This window comes from Callorhinchus milii, unplaced genomic scaffold, assembly GCF_018977255.1.
Source record: "Callorhinchus milii isolate IMCB2004 unplaced genomic scaffold, IMCB_Cmil_1.0 Scaffold7, whole genome shotgun sequence".
NCBI classification, from domain to species: Eukaryota; Metazoa; Chordata; class Chondrichthyes; order Chimaeriformes; family Callorhinchidae; genus Callorhinchus; species Callorhinchus milii.
In genome coordinates this window covers 10,526,919-10,548,365 of record NW_024704748.1, presented here as the reverse complement: position 1 = coordinate 10,548,365, position 21,447 = coordinate 10,526,919, and the positions used below count along the sequence as shown (strand labels likewise).

General features: G+C 39.5%; 1 protein-coding gene across 1 annotated transcript in view; it reads right to left on the bottom strand.

Annotated features, from left to right (window-relative positions):
• lrmda (leucine rich melanocyte differentiation associated) overlaps positions 1 to 16,985 on the bottom strand; it is a 397,076-nt gene extending 380,091 nt beyond the window's left edge. Inside the window, exons 1-2 of the mRNA XM_042336602.1 lie at positions 16,686 to 16,985; positions 7,088 to 7,188 (exon numbers count right to left, since the gene is read on the bottom strand). Of these exons, the coding sequence (XP_042192536.1) occupies positions 7,088 to 7,188; positions 16,686 to 16,727 (143 nt within the window). The 5' untranslated portion in view covers positions 16,728 to 16,985. The remainder of the gene's footprint in view (positions 1 to 7,087; positions 7,189 to 16,685) is intronic.
• Positions 16,986 to 21,447: the final 4,462 nt, after the last annotated feature.

The window sequence follows — 21,447 nt, the reverse complement described above, 5'->3', positions numbered from 1 at the left end:
GGCTTTGATGTCCTGATGGTATCGAAGGCCAAGATTCTGCAACTTAAATGCACGGAACACAAAACTTCCCTCCACATCCAAACCCATATTTCTGACATAAACCAAAGACCAACATACCACAACCAAAAAGAACAATTGAGTGCAGTTTATTTTTTAGTTGTTAAAAAAATTGCAAATTTTAAAATGCTAAATTTTACTGTGTTAGATATAAAAAATATATAAAATGGAAATGTTCCACTGAACATGATCCAGATTTTAAAAGCACTTAAAGTCTATTCTCACAGTAACAAGGGGAAGGGAATGAGAATTTTAAACAAGGATCTTGGAGATGCTAGAAATTACACATGAAAACTAGCAGAAATTCAAAACGGAACTTCACAGACCAAATTTTACCTAATATAACGCAAACATGCAAAGCTATGCTGAAAAAAGAAGCGCAGTTTAAAGTAAGGTTGAATCTAAACTGATGAAGAGTTAAACTCTATCATACGAAACAAGAATGATTTCACTATGTTTCACAAAGGCAACCATTAACACTAGAAATGTATAACTAAATGCATGGGTACCATCAAAATCAAAAACAAGTGAGAGTAATAAGGTAAAACAATGTTGATTTATGGAAAACCTGACAGATAGTGTAAAATACTGTATATGAAAACCAGGTTAGCAGAATTGTCGGCAGTGCATTTTATCAGACTAATGAGAAGATGTTGTGCTTCATTACTCTTTTCAGTTTCTTTCACTGACAGTGACATTCTCCCTTGTCCACAGCAAGTCATATGGTTAGTCACTTGATGCTTGCCACAGTAAGGTACATAACACATCTCATTAAATGCTTGTCCAACATTCACTATATTCCCAAACTTGCTGCCACATCGAATGAAATGCACTTTTGCATGTCACTGACTGTAGAACAATTAAGTATTACCAAAGAATTTTAACAGTACTAAACATACCGCTGTTTAATTGAAACACAATTCCACACAAATCCATCCAAAGCTTCCTTTAGAATTCATGCAAGACAAAACCATACAGTTTGTAGTTGGCAGACACCAGCATATTTCCTTTACGGTTACTATTCTCAGTTAGTACAGCACAAAACATCACACTTTCACAATTAAAAGTTTAATTAAATAAGCCATTTACTTTATCCCTCAGTTTTTGAGTCATCAGATTCAAAAGTGTACTGTGTAAAAGGACCTTTATAAAATGAGCAAAAACACATGTTTATCTAATACACCAGGTCATACTCATATCATAGAGTGCTTCTAGCTTTTATTTTGCATGCATATGTCAAATAAGCGGCAGCCATCTTCGAAAGACAGGCACAATCATAAAAATATCTCCCCTATCTTTGAGCTGCACACTGCGAAGATTGGGGACTTCAGTGGATTTAGGAGATGGCCATTTTAGTCTTGCGGTTAATTCAATTCCAAGACGGTGAACTTGGAGTTTTGTTTCTTCATTTAAAAAAATTATAATCATATGTTCAAAAATAATAACAATGATCCTTGCATTTGAGAAAACATCTTTCATGTCAAGGAAGACATGTCAAAGTGCTTCACAGGATTTACTGTGTCCCTGCATTTGTAGACAAATGCTTTTTTGTTAGTGTTCTGTTAGCCTATACAAACAAAATTGCTGCATTTCCTACACACACAAAAAACAATACAACCCTAAATAATAATAATAATCCTTGCATTTGATATAGCGCCTTATCACGTCTTCAAGACATCTCAAAGCGGTTCACAGAATATACTGAAAAGTGAATTGACTTTATATTTTGTGGACGAAACTCAGCAGTCAATTGCGCACAGCAGGAGCCCACAAATAGTCGTTGATTGAAGTGACCAATTTTTTTTTAAGGAATTATTACCCCCAGAAAAGCAATCCACCAATTAAGTGACAAACTTACATAACAAAAAAAATCATGTGAAGCAGCAGATACAAAGGGAGATTAAATAAACCCGTTTTGATTGTGTGTAACTCTTTGTAAGAAGACCTCCCAAAATTGATGAACCTTCGCTGGTGCCAACTGACTTGGCACCTCTTAATTCTAACTAACATCAAGGTTAACATTAATGCTCACCATTAAATTGCAGGGGAAAATTTTGCAGGCTCAACAACATCCACAAACATCATCTCCAATTACACATTTTTACTCATGGTGTTTAATACCACAGTGCTTTTGTTGCATTTACAAAGCATGAGTATGACACCAAAATGGTTTAAGTACACGATCCAAATGGGCTTAGTGGGAATGATCCCATTTGAATCGCTGTGTTCTCAAATCTGTCTGGATCCTAGCATTTCTGAGCAATCAGTCAGCCACCGAATAGGCCAGTACTATTATGAATGTTCAACATCAATAGCATGTAAATAACACCCTCTGGAACATTTTGATGTCCATTATTTTAACTTTTTTCTTTGTATTCACACATTACACGCAGAACATTTTGAAATGCATGCTTATTGAAATGAAAAGGACTGGGCACACGATGACGTGAATTGCTAACCAGGGAAAGAAGAGTCACTTAAAGAAAAGTGTTAAAACACAGTCTAAATATGCCAAGCACACTCACTTAACTTGATCACAGTAAAATAAGCTTTCATCTCCCAAATACACGACACAGCATTTCACGATCTATTAATAATACTCCTTTGGTTTGCTTTCAGAGATCTACAACCACCAATATTTAATTCAGAACCTCAGTCTTTTTATATTCAGTTACACACGGGTAATATCAGGACTCATTATGATGACAGTAAGTATTAGTTTTATGCCATGCATTATCTAAATCCACGAAAGGGGGAAGGAGAATGCAGGAAGTGCCAGTTTGCCTGGGTAGGTTATTTTCATGGTATATCCCATCTCAATACATCTAAAGTACAAAAGAAAAAATATATCTTATCCATCTTAAAGCATTGAAAGCATTCATGTTCTATTGTATCCTGGCTCTGGGCCCACTAGGCACAGTGTTGTTCTTATTCCATATTATCATCCATTTAGACTTGTAGGATGAGTCCTCCCAGACAGAATTTCTATACACAGCAAAATGAGTGGTGCCAAGAGACTGGAGAGTAGCTAATGTTACCCCACTCTACAAAAAGGGGCAGAAAGACAAGCCCGGAAATTACAGGCCAGTCAGCCTAACTTCGGTAATAGGAAAGCTACTGGAGACCGTAATCAGGGACAAAATAAATCTCTACTTAGAGAAACACGAGGTAATTAGAGACAGCCCACATGGATTTGTTAAAGGCAAATCTTGCCTAACAAATCTAATAGAATTTTTTGAAGAGGTGACTGCGAGGGTTGATGAGGGAAATGCAGTGGACATTATTTACATGGATTTTAAAAAGGCTTTTGACACAGTACCGCATAAGAGGATAATAAAAAAACTGGAGGCCCACGGTATTAAGGGGACAGTAGCCGTTTGGATTAGGAACTGGCTGAGTGACAGAATGCAGTGAGTGGTGGTTAATGGGTGTTTCTCGCAAAGGAAGGAGGTGTGCAGCGGTATCCCCCAGGGATCGGTATTGGGACCACTGCTCTTTCTAATATATATTAATGATCTGGACTTGGGCATAGGGAGCACTATTTCCAAGTTTGCAGATGATACCAAGTTAGGTAGGGTAGTAAATAGTGAAGAAGATTGTGACGGACTGCAGCCAGACATACACAGAATGGTGGAATGGGCTGACATGTGGCAGATGGATTTCAATGTAGATAAGTGCAAGGTGATACACTTAGGTAGGAAAAATGATAGGAGGCAATATAGGCTTGGTAGCTCAATCTTAAGGGGGGTGAACGTACAAAGAGACCTGGGCATTCAAGTAAGCGATTCATTGAAGGTGGCAGAACAGGTAGATAGGCCAGTAAAAAGGGCATTTGGTGTACTGAGCTTCATTAGTACGGGCATAGAGTATAAGAGTAGGAAGGTTATGCTTAATCTGTACAAAACACTGGTTAGGCCTCAGCTGGAATACTGCGTCCAGTTCTGGGCACCTTACCTCAGGAAGGATATTAAGGCACTGGAAAGGGTGCAGAGGAGATTCACGAGAATGATACCAGGAATGGGGAAGCTTAGCTATGAGGGCAGGCTGGAAAAGTTAGGACTTTTCCCATTAGAGCAGAGAAGGTTACGCGGGGACCTGATAGAGGTCTTCAAGATCATGAAAGGTTTCGACAGGCTAGATAGGGAAAAGCTGTTTCCGCTCCATTACTCATGGTCACAGTCTTAAGATATCTACCAAAAGAAGTAGAGGGGAGGTTAGAAGAATTTTTTTCACTCAGCGAGTTGTTAGAATTTGGAATGATCTGCCCGAAAGGGCAGTGAAGTCTGATTCGATAACAGCTTTTAAGAGAGAACTAGATAGGTATCTGGAGAAGACAGGTTTGCAGGGTTGTGGGGAGAAAGCTGGTGAGTGGGGTTAATAAAAGTCAGTTGCTCTGTCAAAGAGCCGGCACAGACTCGATGGGCTGAATGGCATTCCATGATTCTATGATTATTACTCATGTAAGAAGAGTTCACATTCGATCTTTATTACAAGTCAGTTTAATCACTGGAAACATCTCCGCTGTGAAACAAAAGGGGTCTGAAGTCTGAAACTCACTTTTACTTCGAATAAACTTAATCATACCTTGCAACGTCCAGATGCTAAAAACTATCACGTATTATCAAAGATGCATCAAAAAATTCTAATTCTATGAAATGTTACATTTTCGAACTTCGAATTGGCGTTAGTGTAAAACAATTTGCTATAAATATGGAAGACAGGGAGGACAAAAGAAACGAAAGGGGTTAAGCCCTACCTGTTGCTTGTTCAACTGATTAAATAAAGTCCCAAGCAACACAGCTCTTCACTCACCTTAAAATCGGTGTCCGATTTGGTACAAAGGCATTAAGTTGTCAGAGTTGTATTATTTTATTAGAAGGTACTAAAATTCTCCCAAAGAACAGCAATGCACATTTCATTTTAACAGCAATTTAAGCTTTAGATCAAATTACATAAATACTCTGTGTATAAATTCTTGGACATAGGATGACCGAGCTGCAATGTAGATCAGCTTTCTTATACAATGTCTTATAGGACAAAAGAAAATCTGAAATGGTTAATAGATGTTTTCTGAACCGTTTAATTACAACACAGCCTTAAATATTCTTCATATACATAGATATATAAATATATATAAAAGACATTCAAGGAGCTGCTTAGAATTTTTTTAGAGAATGGTTATAGATGGTCGAGTTGTTTATTCCATTGTTGATGTACAGATCACAAGCCTCAGCATTTTCCCACAGTTTCTATCTCCATTACTCAAGGTTACCGAGCGGAGCTTGATCAGTTTTGAAATTATTTTACCATTCCTCACAGTCTGCCTTTTACTTAGCACACTTGTGGATTTGTAACTGCAGCATTTGATTTTTTATTGCAAAAGTGGCACCCCTTGAGTGAAACTATTCTTCTGTGAAGGGGGAGAAGTGGGTGGGGAGAAATGAGGGAAGCAAGGTCCTCTGTAGTGTTCAACCTGTCTCTGTAAAATGACAAAGGGAAAGTGCAATGAACAACTTTTTTTGAGGGACTCTGTAATCTAATAACTGAGCCAGACTGGGCTAGAACATTTTAGAACACCTTTAATGACTGACCAAACTGCCTGACTCATTAATGGATATTGAAAGGGTTCACAAGGTTTCTGAGGGTCTTCTCACTTGGTTCTCCATGACCCTGCATGTGAACATTATAATGAGAAGGCTGATCCTAGGTGAATGAGCATTGGGAAGCCTGCCAACTTTCGTACTAATTTGCTACCTGTTTTAGCTGGTTAAATTCCAAAACACACTCTGGAGCCCTAAAACCTAGGCTTAGACTTGTAGGATGAGTCCTTCCAGACAGAGAGTGTGCACTCTAGAATTAGCAAACAAAAGTTGTCCTTTATGGGCTTTCAGTGGCTGGAACTGAAGACCTTTGTGTTTGTACCACATCAGGGTTATTCCAAGTCAAGACATCCGATTGATTCAAAAAAACAAGCAAATAAAATGACAGTATCATGACAAGCGCAGCAGATTACAAAAACATTTTTCATTTGCAATGTAGTTTTTTTTTAAAGAAGTGTAATACCGGGTGTTCTTCAAATTAATTGAGGGAAATAAGAAGTTTAGAATAATTTACAAATTCACCGATATACATTCCTTTGAACTGCATATTTCATCAATCAAAGTAGGGTGCAAATAACAGAGGCCTACACATAAGACGGATAAATGCCTTGGCTGTGTTCTCACTGGCAAATTCAATTTTACAGTGTACTTGAACATGTGATATGCTAACGTGATACAAACAGAGCAGCATTCTAATCACAAAAGGTTGTTTACGTGCTGCTGATCATCACATTGTCACAATTTTCTCAACACAAATGCTTGCTCTGGGCCAGTCCTGAAAGGACCAACTCTCTTTGGAAAAAATAAATTGGAAGATACATCACAAGTGACCAGGTTACCAGAATTCTTACTCACCTGCGAAAGACCCAGAACCAGTGAGCACTGCAGTAACAGGTGAATGATGAGGAGTCTTACACATGGCTGGAAACACACCTGGAACTCGGTCACACACGAGATGTTCTACTGATTCCACAATCATTGGAATCTCAGCTCAATTTTTTTAATCCAGTCTGATATATAGTACATCGTTCCTCTTTCGCTCTCTCTTTCCCTCCCCCCACTGTGAGAATATGGTGACCTTAAGCAAGGACACATATCATACATCACAGTTTCCAATAAAAATCTCTCTATACACAGGTCAGTCTAAAACGGCTCCCCTGCATGCATTTTACATTGAAACAATTGGAACAAATTACTCATTTATTAAGCGCACCAGAAAAGAAGATCAAGAGATGTTAAGATGTTGAGATGTTAAGATATACTACAGTGATTGTACTATGAAATGTACTTGATCTACAGGAAAATTAAGTGCATGCTGTGCACACAACATTCTGTTAATACAGCATGGTTAAAGTCTACATGTATTTCAATAGTTGTTTGGGGTGATGTTGCTCAATGATAGCAACTTACCTTAGCAGAACAAATCTTACCTGAGCAAATTGAAACTAAGATCTAGTCGCTTGGCGAAATCTCCATATTTTGTTCCCAGAAATTCTGGAATAGCTTCACAGTCCTGACCAATGTAAGAAACCTGCAGAAACATTAAAAAACACTGCAGTTAAATTTCAAAGAAAAAAAGGAATTTGATTCAATATTCTTCTGCAAATACGGATTTTTGTGCACATTTCATTCCTCCATAAGACTTCTGACATTTCAAACAATGCAGTTCAATCAATCATGAAAAATCTACACGTGTTATTCTAATGCAGATTAAAAGAAAATACCCGGCTGCTGGAAGTCTAATGAGAGTAAATGTTGGAGATTAGCATTATGCGAATCAGCATTTTAAAGAGAAAGATGGAGAGCTGCACTCAAATTTTTGCCTAGCTTTCTCCTTTGGATGTTGATTGACCTGCTGTACATTTTCAATAGATTCTGGACTGCACAGTGTTCAGCAAGATTTGAATTGAGAAGCAGTGAGAATTCCCCAGAAACATTCATGAGCTCTTCTGATGGCTCACCTTGGGACGTCCTCCCGACGTGAAAGGCGCTACAGTATATAAATGCAATTTGCTGTTGGACACCTGTTTTTGCCTAGTGTGAAACCAAATCACACAGTCTGGTACCTGATTTAGGCCCCAGTCTTGTCTGGGTTATCCAACTTGCTGGGCAGCAGTAGGGAAGCTACATGAACACATGCAGCATTAACTACTAAGGCTGAGTACATGGTCAATTAGACAGTGATTGGAGGACATCAATTTAAAATAGCTACCAAATAAGCAAACAGGGAGTTTAGGAGAAATGTCTTCACTGACGGAGTGGTTAGGATATAGAATGCCCTGCCGGGAGCTGTGGTTGAAGCAGAATACCTATGAGTTTTCAAAAGGGAACAAAATATATATTTAAAAAGGAGTAAATTACATAGGTTTGGGGAAAGTGCAGATAATTGGGACTGAACAGATTGTTCTTAAAAAGAGCCAGAACAGACCTGATGGCCTTCTTCTGTGAGGTAAATTTCTATAGTTCCATGCTGCATGACCACCACAGACGTGACATGTGATTCTCTTCTCAACACAAATTAATAATTGTACAATTATTTGAAACTGATGTGTGTTTACCATACAGACAATGTTATCGGCACATGAGGCAACAAACATCAGTTAAAACATTAAAGGACTTTCAAGTTGCTTGGCATAACTTATTACCTGTGTAATGTTCAATAGAATAATTGCTTAAGAGCAGAGTTGCAAAATGTAGGACTGTGTGTGAAATGTCATGGAAAACAATAGTCTACCACAAAAAATTCAATAAATGAGTAACCAAAAAATTCAGGATAAGTGAAAAATTACAAATTTCTAAGCAATCTATTTCTGCATTTAAACTTCACACATTTAAACACTTTTGAACTTATAAGCATTCATTTGAAGCCAACAGATGCATTTTTTGGGAGAAGAGAGAAATATAGAATTAATTTATTTATTCAGACAGATGTACAAAATTTAATAATGTGAAATTAAAGCATTTCTAATATTTCACACACGTTGCAGTAGTATTTTAGTATTCAACACAAGAACAGGGTGTGAAAATCATCATTATGCAGATACTGTTTGAATAAAACTTTGAAAATAGATAAGTACTAAAAGAGTTAACATCCCATGCACAACTGTGTTTTGTGATGACAAACAAATGCATTGATTCATGAAGAAAGTAATGAACAGAACTGCAAACACTTCAGGGGAGCTACAGAAATATTCAGCTCTGTACGCCCATTCAAGAAAGAACTGCTATGTTCTCCACAATCTGGGCTGAGTACATGATTGTTTCTAGGGCAAGGTCCTACTTCACCCAACCAGCAATTCTTTGTTTAAGCACACTGTCATAACCAGTTGGACCAAAAATAGTCTCATACCCTTAATCTTTCACTGAACAAGGTGTCAACAACACCCGCATAAACACTGCAGTAATTGCTAGTTGTATCCATGCTGTTGTTCATGGGTTTTAATTTCCAGAATTCCACTGAGATCAAAATCAAATTGATCTGCCTAATGTTTATAATTAAAGACTCCGCCTCTGCAACATAATGAACATTTAAGTTGCTCCCAACTACTGCACTCACATACAGGTTGTGGCAATTGAGGTTTAATCACATGTTGCCTTTTCAAGCTACAGAAGGAAGGCAGTGTTGAATAACATGCTGCAGTTCAGCTCCACAGACTCCAGCCTAGGAAGAGCCGAAACCAACCTGCCTCTGCACCGTGACAATTGTCTGCTCTACACGGCTATGGAAGAATGATTAAACCAAAGTCATATAACTAGCAAAAAAGCTGAAAGACAAATGTCAATTCATGTCAGCTTATTGATGTTACCAACGGTAAGAGAAAAGAAAAAAAAGTTCATTAGACAGCCTGCCATTGTTCACTATACAGCCTTTCACACATGAATAATGGCAACTTGCACAAGTTATCAGAGAACAGAATAATGCCCACTCGCCAGCTTCAGATGAGGACAAGTGATGGATAGAACATTTGAGGAAAGGAAATCATTTCATTATTTAGAATTGTCACGTAGCCTAAAAACGTGCAGATCCAAATTAATCTAAAATAAAAACTGCTTCAATTAAAAAACAAACATTTCACAAATATTTCACACATTTGCCCATCAATACACAGTTACTACACTTTACAGTATATGTGGTGAAGCCCTCTGGGTCGGTCTCCTGACATGAAAGGCACTATATTAAATGCAAGTTTCCATAACATACACTTGCCAAACAGATTTGAGATGGACCATAAAGGCAAGTTCTCACTGTCAGCAAATACATACAGGTGATTAATGCATCTTCAAGCCAAATGGTAGTGCATTTATGAAAGTTAGTAAAATTACATCTATTGTACATAACAATAATAATAATAATATATTTGAGTTTCCTAAGTAGCAACTTTTGCAGGTGGTTGATATTTTGTTCACCAGGATAATAATAATAATAATAATAATAATAATCCTTGCATTTGATATAGCCCCATAGCATGTCATTTATATATTTATATTTTAGTAAAATATACAATAACATTGTTTTATGTCCTTAAGAGGACACTCCAAAATATGTTGCTTCTGTATTTATACAATCCAGACTACATTTGCTTAGTTTTTGTGAGGTATTTAATTCCTTAACCTTTTTTGCCTCAAATGGATGTGCACTGCCCCCCACCCCACCAAGAACCTTTCTCTCTTCAGGGTAAAGCACTGAGTGCTGAACTTGCTGTGCCATCTATATCTGACATCCTGACATGTGTAATGAACAAAAGGTCACTGGACGTTGTTCATCCCAAGTACAAGTTTAAATTGAATAAATTGGTACAGAGCTATTAAAGTTGGATTTAAACACTGTACAAGATGATGTGGTTTACTTTCACTTTTTGTAAATTTCCAAAAGTCAACAAACAAAAATACCCAAACAAATGTGTATCCAAAACCCAAACACAGAGATCAATCAGTATCAAGGCTATTCCCAAATTAAACAAACATTCAGCTTCAGATAAAGCTTCTTCACTCTCTCTCTCCCCTTGCCCCCTCCAAAAGAAAGCAGATTTCCCACAGTCAGGTCAAGTGATGGTGACTAAAACTGGGTACCAAATTCCTCTCTGGAGCATACGGGATGCAATATTTATCCTAACAGCAAGTACTTTCTCAATTTGTCACTGAAATGGAACACCTCTGCTCCAGCAGTTCAACCCATTTGAAGCAGCTCAAACTTCCACTAATATTTCTCTCAGTCTGAAAGTTTAAACCTTACGTTCTACTCCAAGCTGTTTCTTGCCACACAACAATCAATCTTTTTTAAAACTGGTTTATCAAGGACTGAAATAGCCAAATTCAATTCAAGTCAAAATCTATCCCTGAGTGAAATGGGTAGATGTCTCCACATAAGCATGCTATCTTCAATCATTCCTACTGGATAGTGAGTTTGAACTGTGTAACAGAATTCAAAAGATCACAAGGTTAATTTGGATGCAGAAGGCCCTTCAGCCCGTCTGATCCCATCATTCTAGACCACCCTACTGGCCTCCTATCACAGTATCAAGCTACTTATTTAAATGAGTCAAATCACGGCTCAACTTCACACCCAACCATTTCATTCCATCCAAACAGCCATTGCACGGAAACTATTCAATTGATTCGTCTCCAACCATGCCTTCACTCTTTCCTTGGTTCGGGGATGAACTGGACCACTGTTAAGTGCTCCAAGAGAGTATTCCGTAGGAAGGTAATTATATACTTGCAATTTGTTTCTGTTGTGGGATATAATACATAATACAAAGATACACAGATCCGCCAGGATGAAGGAGAAATGGGGATATTATATAAAAACTAGACCTAATGCATGCTGCTGTTGACTCTTAAAGGAAAGGGCAAAAAAGGAAGAGTCACAGCAGGCAACCTTGCTACATTCTCCTGGGAAAGTGAGGGAGGTATACCTGCCAGGGGCATGAACTCAAAACAGCCAGCCAAAAGCCAATTTATGAACAGATTTGCAAAGCCAAGTCTTGTGAGAGCACAGCATAAATTGGGTTCCTGCCTTTTATTTTTCACGTTTCAGTGCCTAACTTTTAATCATTTTTGTTCAATATGAAGGTTTAATTAAGGCTTTATTATGTCATTAAAGCAAGTTAAAAATGAAGCAAAAATGAGCGACAAAAACGCTGTGCATCACAGCATTAAAATGAACTTTATCTTAAGGGAAAAGAACTGTAAAAGCAGCAAAACCAGTACATCATCCCTCCTCGTTGATACGAACGGCAAAGCCCTGTTGCAGAATGTCACAGTGTCCTTTCATTTTTCATAAATTGAATTTGTTGTAATAAATCACAGGGTACACGTTTAGTCTGTCCTTGGACTTTCTTACTCTGTCTCTTTCCAACCAGTAAAGATTTTGATCTTGGAAAATGTCCTTTCAATATTGGCACTTGACACTGGAGAGGCCAAGATGCACAGAAACCATTCTGACATGTCAGGCCAACTGCTTATACCTCCCCTGCCAGAACTGGTGAACTAGAAGACTCTGATCAGAAAGGTACTCAGAGAGCTGGGAATGTATCACAACATAAGCATTATAATGATGAAAATAAATTTGTACTGTTCAAACTTTGAAGAGAATTCCCACTCTCTGCATGTAACCATGACCTCTGCCAAGTTAGTGACACTTCACTTTAGAAGGAATTTCTTGTGACATTGATGGATTCCATTTACTATACATAGTGTCCAAAAAGTTATAAAACTGGCATCTCTAGTATAATGCTCACTATAGGTCAAAGCAGGTCGACAATGTAGAGGAAGTGACATAAGTGGCGGATGAAAATATTCTTGGGGAGTGGGGTGGCTGAGTAAAAGTCGGTTTGGTCCCCTTTAAGATAGATGACCTGTTGGTCACCAATGAGTTGTGAGTGGGGCAAGAGAAGGACTGCGGCTGCTGTAGGTTGGGGCTGCTCAGTGGACTGGCTGTGGTATTCCTCTCTCAGGTCCCCTTAAAGAATAGGCTGCAGATAGATTTGGGGAGGGGTGCCTTTGCTCCTTCGGGCCCTTGCCACCCCCACCTATGGGTAGAGACTAAACTTCATTCACTCTTCATCCAGTTTACTTAACCAACCACCACCACTTCATCTCAGCAAATGGTTTCTCCTCCCACCCTGGCCCAGTCACCTGGGGGTACCCCAGTGCTCCATCTATGGCTCTCTTCTTTTCATCATCTATATGTTGCCTCTTGGCAACGTCTTGACTCCTGTGGATCTGAACTCCTCAACCTCCCTGGGCTCTCCCTCAGACTCACCGAACCAGTGCACAATCTAGGTGTCCTTCCTCCCCCATACCTGGTCCCTGACCAGGACCGCCTTCCTCCATCTCTTCCACATTGCCTGTTTAAATTTGCCACCTCTTTCAGAACTCTGCTGCCCGCATACTGACCCAGACCAAACTCCGTACCCCCATCTCACCAGTTCTGGCCCAGGCTCCACTGGCTCCTGATCACCGAATGAATCGACTTCAAGATCCACACACTCATGTTCAAATCTATTCACTCCCTGGCACCTCCCCTACCTCTCCAACTGCCTCACTCCCCAAACCACTACCCGGCACCTCCGCTCGACTGGCACCGGCCTCCTTTTTGTCTCTCGCACCCTCCAATTGACCACTGAAGGTCGCGCTTTCATCCATTACGCCCCGAAAATGTGGAACACTCTCCCTCAATCCCTCCGCTTTGCCCCCTCGCTCAGCTTTTTCAAATCCCACCTGAAAACCTTCCTTTTTGACTGTGTCACCTCCCCGGCCCAGCTCGGAGTCAGGCTCCACCACTGTTAAGTGCCCTGAGACACTACCCTGCGTGGAGGACGTTATATAAGTGCAAGTTGTTGTTGTACTCTCAAATGACCATATGTCACCAGTGTCGATAATAATGAAAGCCTGATTCTTCCAGATTTCCACCACAGTTACATCCTGAAAACTTGCAGATTGCAGAAACTGAGTTTTTCTTCACATTGCTTTTAATACGGTCAAAGAGGGTTTCATATCTCTTTTCAGTGGTTTCTTCACTCAACTAAATTCTGTGAAGAGCATCATATAACATCAATCATTCCATTAACTGAATACCATCAGCTTTGTGTCAACAGTAGGGTTGACTAATGGATTCATACCTAGTCAACAGCAATCTGTACTGTATTTATATTTCAGTGCTCATACTTTCTGTAAATGAATGATCAACTCATGTATATTTGTGATTTGAGATGCTTAAAGGAGCTGCTTTAAGAATAGCATCAAGTAAATGGCACAACCTTAGGTAGGCTTTGTAAAATAGGTATGCAATTTCGAATCATATCTAATCCATCAGAGACAGATTAAAATATCACAGCAGGTCATACTTTGTCCTAAAATCTCACCCAGTTCCAGAGTCCAAAATAGCAAACCTCTTTCTTCTCAAACTGAACACCTGACACCTAAAGTACTTTTGGAAGGGCAAAATCAAAAAGTAAACAAGGAATTTCAAAAACAAATTCAAAACTTTTATGCAAGGAATATTAATGGACATTTTAGATACTGGGAATACAGTGCATTCTTTAATGGTGATCAAAAACAAACCCACAGTTCAAATATATAGTAAAATACTTTGTTCTTGTCAGTGTTACCTTGAGAGAAAATCTTGACCGATCTTGTTAATAATGATACAATTTTTTGAAGTTTTAGTGGTAAAACAGGCTTTAAAATTGCCTTTGGATTTTAAATCATTGTTTAAGTTTTTTTTCTGCTGAAAATTTTCTGGACAAATAAACGAAAACACAGTCTTAAGAAGGTGATTTTAAATCATAAATAAACTAAATAAACTAAATAAATAACAAATTTCAATAAAAATAAATTATATTTGTATCCTGCCTTTCACGTCGAGAGGCCGTCCCAAGGTTCTGGACAGTCAGGGATTTGGACCCGAGCTCAGGGTTGGAGACGGGAAGAGTTGGGGTAGGAGGGTGACCGAAGGCATGGACGAAGAGGAGAGTCTTGAGACGTGCCTTGAAGGAGAAGATGGATGGAGCAAAGCGAAGGAACTGTGGGATGGCATTCCATTGGGTGATAATAACTGTGCATTCATTCAAATCATAAATAAATGAAAACACAATCTGAAGATGATTTCAAATCATCAGGGACTGAATGCTAATTGCACAAAACAGAGACAGACCAAAATAAAATCTACCTTGCTGGTCATATGTAGAAAAGAAACATTGATGACCTTCAGTAAAGTACAGGAAGTGTCACTTCTTTTACAGTGTTTCTTACTTATTACTGTGCCAGTCAAATGGGGATCAGTCCACTTATATTCAATAGCAACAAAAAAATGAGGATAAACATTAAAACATTTATTAAAGTTTTTAATATATAACAGATTTGCGTTTAAGAACTACCTCTTACAGTCAGAAGTTTGTTTCAGTTACAAATCCACATGTGTTGATGTAGTATAAATGTGCAACATTTGTTGCCAGTGTCTTCTTTCCCTCAACTTCAACCTCCACCCATTCAGCCTTGATTTCGCAACACCAAACCCAACAACAACAAACTACATTTGTATAGCGCCTTTCACGTCCCGAGGACATCCCAAGGTGCTGGATATGCAAGATTTAAGAAGGTGACAATAATTGTGCTTTCATTTACAACATACTTTCAATTTAGCGTCAATGCTTCGGCCTCTGCATTCAACAGCAATCTTGGAATGAAGTGCAAAACTGATTACAAGTTACATTTGAGTAGGGTGTTCGTAATGCAACCGTCCACAGTACTCCACTATTACAACTAATGCCAAGTACCGTCCTACAGTATCAAATGGTCATCAAACAGCAACTGCTCACAAATCAGGGAATCTGGCTTGAAATGAGCCAAAGGCTCAAGACCGTACGTCTGAAGCACTTTGGGTTGATGGCTACCACTCCGCTTGTGTCGAAATCGCTTACACTGGTGGGCTCAGAGATCCCTCCTCCCTTGTTTACTGGTGGGAAGAAATTTCCACCTGGATCTAGAGGTGCTCAAATTACGTGGCACTTTAGAAGGTGCAAAAGTTGACAAGTTGTTGAATTCAGTCGTGACTTTGAAATGGGTTTTCTGTAGTTATGAAAAGAACTTGAGCAAAACCAACTTCAAAGTTAAGGCCAATTTAAGCATTTGCCAAATTGTGCACACTCTAAAATGCTCCATAAAATAGGTTATATTGAGACTCAGGTAGACATTTTGCCTGCTGGTGAGGTTATCAGCGCTCACAGTTTAAAGAAATAATAATAATCCTTACATTTGATATAGGACCTTATTGAGTCGTTGAGACATCTCCAAGCGATCACAGAATATACTGTAAAGTGAATTGACTGTATATTTTGTGGGTGAAACGCGGCAGCCAATTGCGCACAGCAGCGTCCCACAAACAGTCGTGGATTGTAGGACCAAATGTTCAATAGAAAGACAGAAACAAATAAGTTGACGTGATCATTATGTTTTTAAAAGTTACATTGAAACAGAAATGTCTCAATTTTACACAAAGGACGAATATCATAAATAGATGAATAGCAAGTGGAATATTGCTGAAGCAACTTTCGTCATGTATATTGGTACAGGACATCAGCCGAAATGTGGAGGAAGGAAACAAGTCATTTCCAAGATGTACCCAACTGCAAAAGCAAACGTTCAACGATGTGAGTGCACTTTTAAATTTGCTGTCAACAAAGCAAAATAACCGAAAGCTCGATTGCAATTTAAAAGTGAAGTCAACAAAATGCGAGGCTTTCCTGACAGTCCATCTGCGTTAAGAAATTCAGCATCTTTCGCAGGTCAACGTGTGGGTTGGTTTTTTTTTCTGCGCGCAACTCATCAGCTGACAACCCCGGAAAAGGAATTTTTTTTTACAAAAAAACTCTTCTCGATCAGGAAAACACAGACACACACACACACACACACACGCAGATACAATGATATTGTGCACCTAAAGTGTGAGATACTAACGTGAAACCTCTCGAGTCATCTCTGTAACGATGCAAATAAAGGCAGGTGTTTAAAATACTTCACACTTACTTGAGTTCCATTAACAACGATCCCTAAATCGTTGCTCTCCATCACTGACGTGTTAATTTTTTTTAGAAAAAGGCTGATAAAATAGCGTTGTCTTATTTTTGGGGTGGTGGGGGGGGGGGTAGGGCTTGTTTCTGGTTTTCCCAGCTTAAGAGAGGTGTTGAAAAAAAAATCGCAGTGTATATAGGTTTCTTTTTTTTTGCACAGGTCGTCTGTTTAAGGAAACACCGTTATAACGGCGGTGCCCGATCTGCACATGTAAATAGACGAGAAGGGGGACTTTGCGAAGGCTTCCGCACTCCCCGTCAGCTGATCGGGAGCGGAAGTCTGGAGCTGACTCGAAGAAAAGGCGGAGTTATCAGAGGAATTGGGTCCAGAAACTGCTCAATTGTACAGAATGCAAACCCCTGGCCAAAGCTTGTGTGTGTGTGTGTGTGTGTGTGTTTATGTGGGGTGGGGTGGGGTGGGGGCAGGTACTGATTTCATTAATTCATCTCTTTTCTCGCCAGTGCCTTGTAATAACTTTATAAACCCTCATGGTCCTAAGGAAGTTACTTCCTCGATGTGAGAAAGCTACACACACACACTCTCTCTCTCTCTCTCTCACTCACAGTCAGCCTGAAACCTCTGGTGGTGCCTGTGTCTGACTTGTGTGCGACTGAGGACATCCCACTCCTTGTCAGAAAGGCAGGCTGTTCAGATATATATATATATATATATATATATATACCCTCTTTCGGGGGTGTTTATTTGACCGAAATCCTACTCCCGTGTCTCTCTCACCGCTGGAGTAAGAAAGTGTTGCGTTGGCTGTAGACTGTACCATCAAATCATGGTCTCGCACCCCCTCCCCACCTCCCCCTGGGGGAAAAAAGGCAAACTTCCCCTTTCCCACCCCGTCGGTGGAGCGCATGCGGAAGTCTGGCACTGCAGAACACTGACCCAATCTCAGCTTCTACTAACTCCTAATGTAAGCCTCTATTACACTGATCTTTAACATAAGTAAGTTAGATGCATGGACTGTGTATGTGCTTCTTTTCATTGGTCACAAAAGAAAAGTGGTAATTAAAATTTAGGAATGAATACGAAATGCCTCCTGTGCCGGGCTGTGCGGAGACACTCGGGCAGCCAAGGGCAGGGATGTCTTTGTAACAGGAGGAATGTGTGTGTGCACCATATGTGCACTTCAGAATAGACTCGACCTTAAATTTGTTTTTAGCCGAGTAGTAACATTTCAGGTATGAATTTTTAGTATTTGTCCGCGCGCCTGAGAAATGCTATATATCAGCATATACAGCGTATCACAGTGTATACATATAAATATATATATATATGTATATTGTTTGCCTGTTGTTTAGTACGGACTGGTCCGAGCGCTGTGCAAGAAAGAGCCAAGTTGCGGGTATGAAGATAAAGAGTTGCCGTTTATACGAAACGATATGTTAATTTGTCAGAAATCGATCGGCTTCTCCCTGTGATAAGGTGATCGGTCTAATTGATTCCGTAGCACACTTTATATTCCCAGGTTTGAGGAATTATCGCGTTGATAAGGCTTCAGACGTTTCTTTTTTTGCTCTTGGAAATCACCGAAGCACCCTCTGGATCCCCAACACAGCAACTTTGTAAATAAATGTTGAATTGGTGTGTGTGTGTGTGTATATATATATATGTGTGTGTTTGTATGTGTGTGTATATATAAAGCTCTCCCAAGCCAGGGCACACTAAGTTGTTTGTCACTTGTTCCTGGCAATAATTATATTTGCATGCGGTGAATGATTCATAAAATATGTCAGCGGAATAAAATATAGGCACGTACTTCAAACTTTCTATTTAAAAATCATGAATTATAGCCACGAAAAATGTGTTCCCATTTAGGGTAATACGAAGTATTTGCTGTCTTGTACTGAGACCCATCTGTCATCTAGACAATAAAGAAAGCCGCTGTTACTTTTTCCTGACGTTTGAAAATTTATGGCCGCCCTACACTGCCCTAATAATTCAAGCATTGTGTCAATGTGTGACAGCCTTGCAGAAAAACAGCAACCCTGTTATCAATCAAACAGCCCTTTGCATATTTTTAGCTGTGCTCTGATCTTCAAGACACGTTTATGTATGAATTATATCATTATGAATCATTCTGCAGATTTACTGTAAGGCGGAACGTGATCTATCACGTCCCTCAAATCAACAAAAGAGGTTTTTTTTACGGTTTTCGGCATTTTTTTTGGGGGGGGGAACCCCGTGCCTTCGCCACTTGTGGAACTTAACTTCAATCGCGGAACAGACACCTTTGGTCAACGAACTTGATTCCCCCGATCGCTCCCTGATCGCCGGCTCGCACTCAAAATGTCAAGTCAGAACCCACAGTCTTAGGCAATAAACATTGTATTTCACCCATTCCTAAGGGGTGGGGGAGAGACCCCCACCCACCCACCCCACCACTACAGGTCTAAAAGGTTCCAGTAAACTCCACATAACAATTTCTGGATCGACACGCAACGAGCTGGTGGCTTGTTCCCCCGTTGTACTTCAGCTCAATAAGCCTTGTAAACTGGGGGAAGATGTATTGCACTTCAGTTTCAAGACACTTTGCCGAGATTCTCTCTCACTCACTTACTCCCTCTTGTCTCTCTCTCTCTCTCTCTCTCGCTGTTTGCGGATCAGTTTCTGAGAATTGTTTAGATTGGCCTAAAACCACTTTTTTTTCTTTCCCTGTGGCAGTCAGATCCAAATCCACCTCACTCCTTCCTATTAAGACGAGCTTTCTTTTCGAAGGCCTTTATTCTTAAAAAGTGGGCAAACGTCACATTTTTAGCGATAGTGCGTTTTATTTTATTTTTTTATGAAAAGGGAAACAGCCAGCAAATTCCTATGTGTCTTTCTTGTAAGTCAGTCCGCATTGCCTTGTTAAATCACGAGCGCCCGCAATGGGATATAAGCGGTTTGAAAATTCACCGTAAATATGATTTCAAGTTACCTTATATCTTAACCCAATTATCCAACCAACAACTGCCCTGAATGGTTTGCTGTAAACAATCTTTAGGGTGAGCTGGTAATTGCAAATTGTGTGTGTGTGTGTGTGTGTGTGTGTGGTGTGTGTATCTTATTTCATGAAATGTTTTAAGATTTTAACAGGTAATTGTTGGGTTGTGTACCCTGGTCAAAAGTTTTGATTCAGGTGTGGCCCGGCGGGGAAATAGTGAATCCTACGTTGACACTGATTTGTTCAGTGATCTGTGTGCTTCTATTAGCATACAATATACTGTGTGGGCACACATCTTCCCAGCACTGCGATTGGAGAAGATGTTAAATAGTTTTAAAACGCGAGCTGCCGCTTATTGCATTTTTTAAAAAAGTAATTGTCTTCTTTTGTTACCCCAAAAAACTCTGAAGTATATATATATATATATTGTATATAATTGTGCTTCCATTATTTCCGGAAACTTTCCCTCCCTTAAAACTTTTCTTCCGAAGGATGGATGGATGCAGTTATAACAATGTACAAGCCATTGTCAGCGCGAATTCAGGTGTCAGAGCCAAGGAAGGAACTGTACAATACTTTTTTCCCCCACTTACAATTGTCGGTGCACTCTCAAAATTCACCGGACGAAAAACGAATCAACATTTTGCACCAAACAGAAGCGGGACAATTGCATTATTCCTTCTCGTTTATTTTCATGGTTTTGCAAAGCGCACAGGTTTCTCTCTCTCTCGTTTCTTTACATCTGACGACGGGCGCATATGAGAGGGACAAATTGAGCAAGTCTCGTAATCTACAGAGTTTATGATCCTGCTATATATATGTATATATATCTCTTGTGAATTTCACAAGAGATAAGACAATTCACGGCTGAGCGAAAACCATTTTATCTGTAAATGTAACCTGGCACTAAGTGATCTAAACTGGAACCTGTGTGAATTTTACCTGGTTTATATCTTTTTTTTAAAAAAAGTATTAATTGTACGCCAAGGAATTTGGGGCATAGTTTCCTTTATAATAACGCTCCGGTTAGAACGTAATCCTGAATAATACTTAACTTAACCAGTCCGAGACTTAAATAAGACGGGTACTGACTACAGTATCAGATCTGCCACATATGAATTCAGAATAGCGTGACACGTTGAACATTAAATGATTTGTCCTTCTCCACCACCACCACCAACCCCCCCCCACCTCCCAGTCCATCTCTCCCCCCCTCAATTCGGTGCAAAACAACTACGATACGACACAGTTCGGTTTCTCTCTCTTTTATAGTTTTTTTTTAAAAAAACGAGTTTGCTCCACTCCTCATTCGGTTGAAATCCATCCCTGGGTTTACAAGCTCTGACCTGACCTGTCAAGCGGATTATCATACAGAGAGATTAATAGGGTGGGCGGGTTGCAATAATAATCGTTTTGTTTGATGTGACAAGTCTGATAGGCGTTGATTTACTTACAAACTGATAGGCTTTTAATTGAGCGCCTACATCCAAGTTTTAGATGAAAGGAAAGCGGCGGCGTTTTGTGTCTGAAAAGCTGCCCAATTGCCCGGGAGTCAGAATACTTATTAGCCGACTACGTGAACGGTCAAATACTTTTACTTCTCTCTCTCTCTTTTTTTTTGTGTGTGTGTGTGTGACTGTATAAGCTGCCACTTTGGTTCAACGATAAATCTTTTCCCATTGTGTGCAAATAAAATCGCGTTGACGGGTTCTGCCAATAGTTAGTTGAGAGGTGAGTTGAGTCGGAAGGCCGTCTAACTAGTGCGCGTATTTTTTTTCTCTC